This window comes from Dipodomys ordii, unplaced genomic scaffold (genome assembly GCF_000151885.1).
Source record: "Dipodomys ordii isolate 6190 unplaced genomic scaffold, Dord_2.0 Scaffold36, whole genome shotgun sequence".
NCBI lineage: Eukaryota > Metazoa > Chordata > Mammalia > Rodentia > Heteromyidae > Dipodomys > Dipodomys ordii.
The window spans coordinates 5,128,174-5,140,499 of NW_012267252.1; the positions used below are offsets into that span (position 1 = coordinate 5,128,174).

A 12,326-nucleotide genomic window follows, 5' to 3' on the forward strand; every position below is an offset into this window, starting at 1 on the left:
TAAAAGGGGGGTCGAGGGTCATTAGAGGAGTTTCTAAAGAGACTTTGTTCTTTGGGGGACACAAAGCCTTGGTGCTGGTTTTGTCCCATCCTTGACATGAGTACCCTGAGTTTGAATTTGATGTTCCATCTCCCCGCAGCCTTTTGAGAGCAGCAGAGCCAGTAAAGAACCAGATCTGTGAACAAATCAAAGTTTATTTTTACAAAAATGAAAATAGTAGTATGTCTTCACAGAGCTAGTCCAAAGTAAGGCTAGCTCAGAACTCACCACAACTGCCAGGTTCTCTTTGTCCTTTATTGGCTTCAAAGTGAAACCAGGCCAGTGCCTGCCTCAGGAATGAGTCCCCAGTTCCAAGAAGCTGGTGAAAGGTGAGGTCAGACCAAAGTGGCCCACTCCACTCTGTAGGACATCATGGCTCTGCAAAGCAGCAGGGGCAGGATTAGCTTTTCCAGGCCAGGGGCCTTTGCTCTGGCCAAATAAGGGTGCTAGACATAGGCCTGAGTTCTGCATTTTCCCAAGGCAGCAGGTCCCATCTCTCCACACATCCAGGGAGGTCCTGCATTGCTGGGTGAGCACCAGTGCCTTTAATGTCTGAGCACTGAAGTCACAGGTCTAGGTACAGGGCAGGGGTGGAAAGAGAGGTCCCTGAGTAGCTGGTTCCCCTGGCCTGCAAGAAGGGATTACTTGTCACGGGTTTTGAAAGTCCAGGACGTGGAGGTTGTAAGACAGCGCTGCATAGAGATGCTTGGTGGTGAAACGCAGGCAGTATACAGGACTACTGAGAGGGGTTGACGTCAGCGGGAAAGCCTGGAAGAGAAGGCACAGAGCTGGTAAGAGCTTTCCAAGTAGAAAATGGGAGCGCCTTCACCCAGGAAACCGGGCTGTGTGCTATTTATTATAAGCTTCCTTTAGCCAGCTTCAAGTTCATCCTTGGCCATGGTGTTCACTCAGATGTAGCCATGAGGAATGAAGTAGGCAGGGCACTTACGTGCAGGCAGGCCCTCTGGCGCCGGTCCCACAGCCGTACGACACCATAGTAAGAGGAACCTGTAGCTAGGAGGTGATTGCCATCTGTCTGCAGGCAGTATAGGGTACTGTCATGAGGCTCCTCCCATTCCATGACACATTTCCTGTCCAGGAAAAGAAAGGCAAGGGGAAGATGTGGTACCCTCCGTTTCCAGTCCAGCCTCCCCAGGTCTAGAGGAGCTAGGGGGAGGGGGGTTAGTGAGCTGTTCTGGGCTGGGTTGAGAAGCCTGAACTGTCATACTGTTTTAGTAACCAACATAATAGGAAAAGGTATCTTCTGTGAAGGACTCTCCCCAGCCCCAGGGCCATGCAGCTGACATGCCCTCCTTTGTGCTTCCCGATGCTGTGTTACTTGTCATGGGACCCAGGAGGCTACACAGGCTTCAAGCCTGTTTGCACCAGTCTTAGCCTCTGATGTGGCATCTCTGGGCTGTTTCATGGGCCAGTCTAGAGTTGGAAGGAGGACCAGGATGGGCACCAAGCTCTGCCCTCTTGCCCTTCACCCAGCACACTCACCGGACACTGGTGCGGAGGTCCCAGTAGCGTACATAGGTGTCATAACCACAGGAAAGTAGTGTAGACGGGGACTCGTACATGACATCCAGCACCCCAGCGCCTGGAGGAAAGTCACTGCCCAGGTGTGTCATCAGCTGCCCACTGGGGAAGAAGGGCTACGGGTGAGAGGCTGCCCACCTTGGCCACGCACACGTACACTCTGCAGATGGCATCAGGCCTTGGGGACAGGTAGCTCTACTTCCTCAGCTGGAAGACTTCCTGAGGAAAGGGGTCCAAGGGAGATGCCAGACTCCTTCTCACTCCAGATGAGGCCTCTGCTCAGTCTCCACCCAGCACCAGTGCTCACCCCTTGCCCCTCCCTGGCATGCCGGTCCTAGCAGAAGCCCCCACTGGGCACACAGTAGCTCCGACTGCACACTGGTCACCTCAGGGTAGTGAACGGACTTCACTGAAGGCGTTGGCCCCCCTCTCATACACATACTAAGTTACTTTAAACTCCTTGATCCTGCAGGTCATGCAGTTCTGAGCTGCCTGAGTCCAATGCCTTAATTCGTGCCTGTAATCTGGGGCTCAAACCTCGTTGGGGATAAAGACCACACAAAGGGAGAAGGGGAGTCCCAGGAGATGTTAGAGCAAGTAAACACCTTTGTGTCCAGGGAGAGAAATTGCTGAGAAAGCAGCTTAGCAAGCTGGTCCCTGGTGTTCCTGGCCTCTGGCCCCCAGCCCGGGGCTAGCACGCCTCTGTGATCACAGCCCCCAGCCCGCTGTGCTCCAGCCTGCACCCCCCACCCGCACCCCACCCGGTGGCCAAGAGCAGATTACTGAGAAGAACAATTTCTTTGTGACTGTGTAATTCCCTCCGTGACCGCGGCAGTGGGCAGACTCCTTGCCCCATGCCAGACCCCTAGCAACCATGTAGGGGGGCCTCCTGGCCCTAGCAACTACCCCTCAACATCAAGTGCACCCGCTAATCCCTGTGGCTAGGGGATGGGTGGACTTAGTTTCTACAGAATGTTCAGGGGAAATGAAGGAGAAAAAGCACCTTCTAGACCCAGTGCCTCAGCTGTCTTCACCCATGAGATGCTGGGTCCTCTTCCATGGCATGACAAGAGAAACAAGGCCATGGGCACTTCACAAGGAGACTCAGGTAAGTGGCCCTGGCCTGGGGTGGAGGACTCCATGGCCAAGCAGTACCCAGCTTGAGGCTTGAGGCAGACAAGGCCACTGGCTTTGTCTGAATGAAGACTTCAGCTTCTGGCCTCACACTCACTCAGCCTGACCCTCGACCTCCCCCTCCCAAGTAAGCGCCATCTTCCCTAGAGGCACCGATGGAGGTTGGCTGCCTTTTTGTGTGAGCCCTGGGCAATGAGCACTGCAGCTGTCCAGTGCAGGGCTAGACCCCAAGTTGGCATTCCTGTGCCTCGCCTCCTCTACCTGATGGAAGGGAAAGTCCTCTTCCTCAGTCGTCCCTTGCTGGGAACGCCTGAGGGAACAGGGAAAAGGCTTTCTCCCCAGACCAGTGTCTCCTGGGGGTCACTGACATTGCTCTCAAAGAAGCCCTACCTTCCAGTCATGACCACGCAGTCTCCTTGTGGACACTCATAGGTGCACATACACATCTGAGCTGTGGGCGGGGGATATTGCACTTTACAATTCTCTCTCTCTTTCCAGATTTGGGGGCCCTGCCCCCTCCATTAGTGAGGCCATAAGGAATGATTGAGGAGCTCTCCCCTTTAATCTGTAGAAGTAATTTCATGTTTGTTTGAAATAGAAGATGAAAGGCATTGGGGATGGGCAGTAGAGCCCAGCATGGCCCTACCTGCCCAGTCCTAAGGTTCTGAGAGAGGGGTACCCATGGGGCTGGCAGGGTCAGCAATTTTATGAGGCAAAGGATATCCATACTCAACTCAGAACTTGGGCCCTGCTCAGCATCTCAGCCACCTGTTAAAGAATCAAGTTAGCCCAAGGGGCTCTCTAGGAGAGACCCAAGGGCCCAGTGAGTAGCAATCCCTGGAGGGGAGGGGTGGGCAGGGGATTGCCCAATGTCTGCCAGCCAAGCCTGGCCAGGGGCTGAGGAGTTTCTGTCATGCTTTTCTCAAATGGCCACACACACTTTAAACCCCAATAAAAAGATACAATTTCTTTTGCTTCTGGACACAGGACCCTCAAGGCTCTGTTGTGCAGTGCTGGTGAGGTTAAGTTCAGAGCATAAACTGACACACCAGGTCTGGGAATGGCCTGGCTCTTCTAATAGCGGCCCAGCAGTGCCATAGGAGCCCTGCTGGGGCTTTGATTTGGGAAAACAAACAGAAATGGCACTGTGAGCCCCCACCTCAGGCCCAATTTAACTAGAAAACTCTAGCCTGACTGCTGTGGTGGAAGAGGGGACTGGCCAACAAAAGCCCCAAACTTTGGGGGGAAGGGGGACAAAACAAGCTGTCTGTCTCCTCATCCCCTCCTCCTGGGTTGCTTTTCTCACTGCAAGTGTGTTCTTGTAAAAACGATTAGATTGCAATTTGTATTACGTAGTGACCCCCAAATTCAGACATTTCACCCCTTTTCTCTGGAAAGAATGTTAAGAATGCTTCTCGGCCTCGCACTGTGGGGGGCGAGAAGGGGGGCAGAGACTTGGCTGTTGCACAACCTGTGTGGGAACAGGGCTGTTGCGCCAAGTCCCAGCTAAGAGGAGCAAGAGCCAGGCCTGTTACTATAGAGTCCCAGACAAAAAGTCCTTTCCCTTCTAACTCTTGCAGACAAAGCCCGGGCCTCCAAGAGCTGCTATGGGTTGGGGGCCTCTACACGCTAGCCTCCTCAGCCTGACTCCAGGGAAAGATAAAGACAGATGGGCAGCCTGCCCAGGTAAGCCTGAAGAATGGGGGAGGGGAGTGGTGAGAGAACAACCTGGGTGCAGGGCTTCTGGGAGTCAGTACATGGAAAGAAAACGCAAGCAGCATGCAGCAACATCTCTGAGCAGGCTTTTGAAAGAATTGTCTCCCTGGTTCAAGTCACCCTGCTGCCCAGGCAGTGATATTCAACTGGAGGGGGAAGAGAGAGGCACCTTCTACTGCTGGTTGGAGAGGAAGGAAATGAAAATACAGCACTGAAAGCTCTCAGGGAGAGGTCAGGTAAAGAGACACCACTCTCTTTCTAGCCTGGGCCCTGTATAGCCAGGACACTAATGTCCTGCTTCATTCTGGTACCAGAATTTTAACTCAGGGTCATGTGCTTACTCACTAGGCTCATCTTTACCACTTGAGCCATTCCAGGCTGGCTTTTTGTTGGCTAGTTTGGAGAAGGGCATGCCGTAGATTTTTCTGTCAGGCTCAACATGGTCACTAAGAGAATGGGAGATTTTATTCTGTCTTCTATCTTCCTCACTCTTAACAACCATTAATTAAGCACTATTTGTTTATAAGATGTGAGCTGTGCTCATGCACAGTGGCTCATGCCTATAATCTTAGCTACTCAGGAGGCTAAGATCTGAAGGTCATGATTCAATGCCAGCCTAGGCAGAAAAGTCCATGAGACTCATCTACAGTTAATCAGCATATGGTCAGAAGTGGAAGTATGGCTCAAGTGGTAGAGTCCCTGGGTAAAAAAGCCAAGTGAGAGGGGGAGGCCCTGAGTTCTAGCACCAACAAGATAAAGATGTGAGTTGTGCCTATGAAGCATTGTCTATCTTTGGAGTGTTCAGTCAAGTGAAGAAGAAAAGTTTTTTGTTTTGTTTTTTGTTGGTCTGAACTCGGCCTGGGTGCTGTCCATCAGCTCTTCAGCTCAAGGTTAGCACTCACCACTTAAGCCACAGTGCCACTTCCAGCTTTTTCTGCTTATGCTGAGGAATGGAACCCAGGACTTCATGCATGCAAGGCAAGTACTCTACCACTGAGCCACCTTCCCAGCCCAAGAAGAGAAGTTTGAACCAGAAGTTTGAACTAATCATTCAAGGTATCTACTTGGTAGGTAATGCTGAGAGAATAAAGAAGTCCTATGAAGAAACGGATTGAAAAAGAATAAGCCGGGCACTGGTGGTTCACACCTGTAATCCTAGCTACTCAGGAGGCTGAAATCTGAGGATTGCAATTCAAAGCCAACCCAGACAGAAAAGTTGGTAAGACTCTAATCTCCAATTAACTACCAGAAAACCAGAAGTGTGAGGCTGTGGTTCAAAGTGGTAGAGTACTAGCCTTAAAAAAGCTCAGAAAACAGCATCCAGGCCCTGAGTTCAAGCCCATGACCAACCTCCAAAAAACTTTTTTGGTCGGTTGTGGGGCCTGAACTCTGGGCCTGGGCACTGTCCCTCAGCTCTTGAGCTCAAGGCTAGTGCCCTTGAGCCACAGCACCACTTCCGGCTTTTTCTGCTTATATGGTGCTGAGGAATCAAACCTAGGGCTTCATGCATGCAAGGCAAGAACTCTACCACTGAGCCCCAACGAATATCCATTCTTTAGTGAGTGATGGGACTGTAACAGGCAATGACAGGTGAATGTCCTAAGCAGAAGGAATTTTAAGGACACAGCTGTAGAGCTAGTGACCTGGCTGTTTTAGCAGAAGCCAGCAGTCACTCAAGAGTATGAGGGACATGCCACAATCTGGCTTCCAGACTGCCAGCATTCAGGTTCATGGCCACTGGTAGAAGCCACTGTGACTGCAGATATGGAAGTTCAAAGGTCACAGAAGAGATGTCTTTCTTCAAGTCATCCAGCAAGAAAGGGCAGAGCTTCTGGGGAATCAGTCTAGCAAGCAGCATGACAGGAACAGGGGAGGTCAGAAGGTCTGGTCTCTTGTAGGTCTTGTGGGATTATGTGATCCTCACAAGAGGTCTATGAAATGCCTTAACCCCATTTTATGGATGCATAAAATAAGATTCAGAAGAAAAAAACAAACAAGCAGTAAAGTCAAGCCTGTGTGTTCCTCTTGTACCACCAACTATCACATGCATACAAACACCCAGCCACAGTCCCTTGGCTACCAGTCCACTTCTATAATCTGACTTGCCCCTGTAGAAACTCAGAGCATCTGCCAGCTTTCACCTGTGTTGGCCCAGGTGCAGAGTGACGGAAACACAGGAACAGATCCCAAACATATGGAGAAGAGTGGAGATGAGAATCTCCTGAAAGTGTCATCAGGTAAGAGAAGCACACAGCCTCTCACATGCATGTGTGTGTACGTGCACCCCTAGCACCCACCTGTGCACACGTGTTCAGACACAATGGCTCAAAGGCCAGGCAGCCCGGCAGCCCACTTTGTACTGCTAACAAGGGGACCATAATTACAGGAAGGGGCAAGCCCGGCAGATAAAAGGATACAAAATTTCAACATCTGTTGCCATAAAGGGATAAGGAGAAGTGAAACGCAAAGTATCAGTTTGGTGTCAGCAGGCAGAGAGCCAATTTCAAAGAGTTCAGGGGGACACAGGGGACAAGAAAGAAAAAGGAAAGGGAGGAGAGAGAGAAGAGAAAGAAATTACAGGGTTCCTTAAAGAGATAAAGAAAAAAGAGAAGGAAAAAAAGCTGTCAGTAATACTTTCAAAGGAGAAGGCAGGTACTTTAAAGAGGGGGCAATTCCCATAATCACCCTGACTGAAGGCCAGGCCTCTACACAGGGTGGGGGCAGGGGACCAGAGGCAGAGACAAAGCTACAGCTGGGCAGGATGGGCACAAATGATGCCCTCAGAGCAGCCAGCCTATGCTCAGGCCACTCTTTGCATCTCCAGCTGTGTGCCCTCTTCCATTCCAAATGCCTTTAGATGCCTATACTCAGACTGGGCTCAGTGTAGGGGCAATCTACAGTATAGAGGATCCAGCGTGCACTCAGGGAAAACTAAACCAGGCCACACCTGTGGCTGACCTGGTGTCCCTTACCAGCACTAGCATTGCTCTGTGGAAAAGGCTCAGCTAGGAGTCAGATCAGAGAAGGCTTAATGCTGACATGGGAGCAGGTTTCCTTAGGCAGATAGGGGCTCCAGGCCTAGACTCAAAGGCTGAAGGGAAATATAGAGGACCACTAGAATTGGTGGGAAGCCTGTGCTGCTCCTGCCCTTGCTGGGAAGAGATTCGAGATGGAAATGACGGCCTAAGGTGAAACAAGAATGACTATAGCTTGAAGTGGAGGGGAGCTGGGGGAGTCTACAGGGCAGGCACACTGTGAAGGAAGGCAGTGCCCTAGGACTCAATGCCAAGGAGTCTGCCCTAAAAGCAGCCAGCTCACCAAATGTTCCCTATCCCCCCTTCACAGTTCCCATGATGGCTTAAAGCTATGGCTAGACCCATGGGGACACCCTCATTCTGGTGTGTCACTCCGGCTTCTCCATCTTGAAGCCCACCTGCCCAGAGCTACAGAGAGGCCAGCTATGTTCCAGTCTTAGGACACCAATGCCAGAAAAATGGCAGAAAAGGCAAAACTCACAAGCCTGCAAGGAAGTGTGTGTGTTTGTGTGTGTGTGTGTGTGTGTGTGCGTGCGTGCATGTGTGTTTTTATTTTTATTTTCAAATTTTTTTTTTGTCGGTCGTGGGGCTTGAACTCTGGGCCTGGGCGCTGTCCCTCAGCTCTTCAGCTCAAGGCGAGCGCTCTACAGCGCCACTTCTGGTTTTCTGGTGTTTTATTGGAGATAGGAGTCTCACAGTCTCTCCTGCCCGGGCTGACTTTGAACCGGGATCCTCAGATCTCAGCCTCCTGAGTGGCTAGGATTACAGGCGTGAGCCACTAGCGCCCGGCTGTGTGTGTGTTGACCAGCAAAATCCACCTGGCCATCCAGCTACTAAGAGGAGTCCCCCACGGTCAACACCCAGCACCTCCTCTGGAGCCTAGCCAAAGGCCTGCTAAAATATATTGATTCTTCAAGGTCAGGTTTTTTTTTTTTTTTTTTTTTTTGTTGGTCGTGGGGCTTGAACTCTGGGCCTGGGCGCTGTCCCTCAGCTCTTCAGCTCAAGGCGCGCGCTCTACCACCTGAGCTCAGCGCCACTTCCGGTTTTCTGGTGGTTTATTGGAGATAGGAGTCTCACGGTCTCTCCTGCCCGGGCTGGCTTTGAACCTCGATCCTCAGATCTCAGCCTCCTGAGTAGCTAGGATTACAGGCGTGAGCCACCAGCACCCGGCTCAAGGTCAGGTTTTTGGGGGGTCTTTTTTTTTGGTCCAATATTCAAATTTGGTATCTGACACTTTTGTTCATGGGCTAGCATGGCTCCAACCCCAAGGGCTGGTTATTGCTTTATTTTTTGGGGGGTCAGGTATATTGGATGGCTTTGGTATGGTTCCTCGGGACTTGACAGGACTACAGGGCCTAGATTGGGCTGCTTTGGTGGCTAGCTGTCACCAGTGTCTGTCAAGATAGAGGTACCGGAGTTCCTGACACTTGAGGTCTGAAGACCATTCAGAATCAGAAGTAGGAACACTCCGGCATCCCCAGGTAGGATGAAGGACTGCACGTTCCTCATTTCAGCATATTAGAAATCCCTAATTCTTGGGCCTAATGCCATGGTACTTAGTTCCAAGAGAAAGAAAAGCAGGGGGAAAAAAGGGGGTGGGGTGGAGGAGGTAGCCACCAAGACAACAGCTGGAACTTCGAGGCTGCTTCTGACCCCGTGTGCTCCAGCTAGCGCCCCACTCTCTTCTCTGCCCTGTGTATTAGTCCCCAGAGATGGTGCTGAGAGGTGGAGGGAGCCAGGGACACCCTGAAAGCAGTCTCTGGGCATTCTGAAAGTAGCATAGGCTGCGTAGGAATAGGCACCTAATGTGGGCGATGGCTCCAGATAGAGGACTGCTAGTGCCCAGCAGGGTGCCTGTACCTTGGAGGTTGTCCCAACCCCCACCATCACCTGAGGGCAGCCCAGAAACTCAGAGCCTCACTGCCCTCCTTAGCCCTCCCCCAATCCCAGTCACAGCACACACATGAAAGAAAATCCAGGCGCTGCTCAGGTTTCAGTAGTGACAGGTTAAAAGCAAAGAATCTAGCCAGCACCAAACACCGCCCAGCCAGAGTCCTGCTGGCGATGCTGCTCCACCTTGCAGATTGCCTGTCAGTCAGGCTTTGGTGTTATTGAAAGATCAAACTTGGTCCTGCCTGTTCATTACCTTAATCCTGTTTTCTACATGGCTTTATTATCTGCTTGGGCTCCTCTGGGAAAGACAGCTCCAGAGAGTCACCCTGTCCATCCATTTCCTCCCACCCCAAGCAGGTGCCTCCACTACAGGCTCTCTCCTCACTCCCTGCCTCTAAGCTATGAACAGCCTTGGAGGCAGGTCAGATGTTTGCACAAAACCCTGCTCCTCCCATGGTTGAGAAGGGGAATCTGGGGGCTAGAGAGGAGGTAGTGCCAAGGGATGCCCAGGGTGGCCCTGCCACACACAGAGCCCACCGGCTGGTTAGTGGAAACAGTAACTATGTCTCATTTGGCTCCATTAAAGATCCAGGGCACAGTCCACTCTCATTTGAGTTTATTTTGAGTTCAGTAACAACTTGGAGTTTGGGATCAATGAAGTCTCAGGATTTCATAAGAGAATAACACTCAAGAAGTTGCAACCACATGCAGCTCAAAGATCACCCAACCTTCAAAGTGATGCTGGCTATGATGACACACACAGCTGTGTGCCATCCTGCCCCAGCAGGGGATTATGTCAAGCACAAGACCATGCTATGTGACTGACTTCCAGCAGAAATTCTCAGTTGTGACTGGCAAGAGGCTTCTCTGTTCTATGAAGTCAGCAACTCCTTCTTCCCTCCATTGGCCAGAAGTCACAGGTACATTAAGGACTGAAAGGCTAGGCCTCCACAAACTTCCAGGGACTAGTGTGAAAACAATTGTGGTGGGAGCAGGAGACATCATGAGGATACAACTTGTGCTGTCTAAATGCCCCCAAGGTAACAGGCATCGTGCAGGGCATTTTCTCATAATAATTCATCCTCACTACCTCTGGAGTAGGGATAATGGTTTTCCAATTTTTACTTCTTACTGTGGAAACAAGTCCAGAAAATCCCCAGATCATGCTAGTGTGTGGCAGAGTAGTTCTGAAAGCCTTCCCTGTCTGGTCACATAGCTAGTGCTACATCTGGAACAACCACAGCTTCCCAGCACACAGCCTGGCATGGTTCTTCACCAGAGAAGGCTCCTCCAGCTTTAAACTTTAGCCCCTTTCAGAAGGGAGAAGGACCAGTGGAAGAAGTTTAGAAAGATGAAATCACAGGAACAAGTTTCATAGTCTGAAGAATGCCAGCCAATATTCTAGAGGCTTATGAATGGAGCCTTGGGGTTGGGAATATGGCTTAGGGGTAGAGTACTTGCCTAGCATACATGAAGCCCTAGGTTCAATTCCTCAGTACCACATAAACAGAAAATGCTGGAAGTGGTGCTGTGGCTCAAGTGGTAGAGTTCTAGCCTTGAGCAAAAGAAGCTCAGGGACAGTGCCAACGACCTGAATTCAAGCCCCAGGAGTGGCGAAAGAAAGAAAGAAAGAGAGAGAGAGAAAGAAAGAGAGAAAGAAACAAACAAAAAAGAATGGAGCCCTGATTTTAGCTAGAAGGATGAGAAATCTGCTCAGGGTTCCTAGGAAAGGTGTCTTCATCTTAAAATATGTCTTCTCTCCCCTTCTCCTCTCCTTTCCTTTCCAGTGTCTTGCCCTACAAGTTGTTGGCAGTGCTCTAAACAAGCATAAAAGCTGGAGCAAAAGGTACTGTGACTAGGGCAGCAAAGCAGAAAACTGAGTGAATATGGGCCCTTATGGTCTTCACTTACTAAACCCATTGACCCAGACACCCAACTTCTGGACTCAGTGTCATCTAAGATCCTAGTAATCCTATTATTTGAGCCATTATGAGTTAAGACTTCATTAGTTATAGCCAAAAGTTATGGGTAACTGATCAGTTTGCAAGAAACAATGGAAGAACCTAGAACTTTGTGCCTGGCAAAGAGAGCCCTGGAGGTATAGAAGTAGTTTCCAGCCATGTAAGGGCCTGTCCTGTAGGAAGAGGTTGAGTTTGCTTCCAGCTCAGGACTATAGCTAGAGGAAGCATACTGACCATGACAAAGGGTCATCAGCATTTCAACATTCAGAGCCACTCAGGGATGCAACAAGTTGTTCAAGGAAAGTACTGAGTGTCCTATCCATTCTTGGTTGTAGAAAAAAACCATTAAAGTGGTTTAAATCTAATTAAAGTGTCTTGTGTTATAAAGAAATCCTTTGTAAAGACTGAATCTAGAAAGAAGATATGATGAACACTTCCCTGGAGTGAAGAGAGAAGACGAAACAAAAGCAACCGAGAAAGGAGGAAGGCAAGAAATATGCCTTCATTGCTACTATAAATGGTTGAACTTAAAGCCTAGAGTTCTCAGGTTTGGCACCAAAAGCATAATCAATAAGAAAGTTGATGATTTAGATTGTATCAAAACTTAAAACTTGGGGGCTGGGAAGGTAGCTCAGTGGTAGAGCACTTGCCTTGCATACATGAGGTCCTGGGTTCGATTCCTCAGCACCACATAAGCAAAAAGAAAAAAGCTGGAAGTGGCACTGTGGCTCAAGTGGTAGAGTGCTATCCTTGAGCTGTAGAGCTGAGGGACAATGCCCAGGCCCAGAGTGCAGGCCCCACAACCGGACGCCCCCCCCAAAAAAAAAACTTGTTCAGAAGATGTGATGCTGGGGCTGAGAAGGTGGCTCAGTGGTAGAGCGCTTGCCTTCCATGCTCAAGGCCCTGGGTTCGATTCCTCAGCACCACATAAGCAAAAAGAAAAAAGCCAGAAGTGGCGCTGTGGCTTAAGTGGTAGAGCGCTAGCCTTGAGCTGAAGAGCTGAGGG

General features: G+C 50.3%; 1 protein-coding gene across 1 annotated transcript in view; it reads right to left on the bottom strand.

The window, feature by feature from the left end:
• Positions 1–226: 226 nt before the first annotated feature.
• The window catches only part of Fbxw4 (F-box and WD repeat domain containing 4), an 84,957-nt gene continuing 72,857 nt past the window's right edge, over positions 227–12,326 (bottom strand). Inside the window, exons 7-9 of the mRNA XM_013017639.1 lie at positions 1,543–1,683; positions 989–1,130; positions 227–807 (exon numbers count right to left, since the gene is read on the bottom strand). Coding sequence (XP_012873093.1) covers positions 688–807; positions 989–1,130; positions 1,543–1,683 — 403 coding nt within the window. The 3' untranslated portion in view covers positions 227–687. The remainder of the gene's footprint in view (positions 808–988; positions 1,131–1,542; positions 1,684–12,326) is intronic.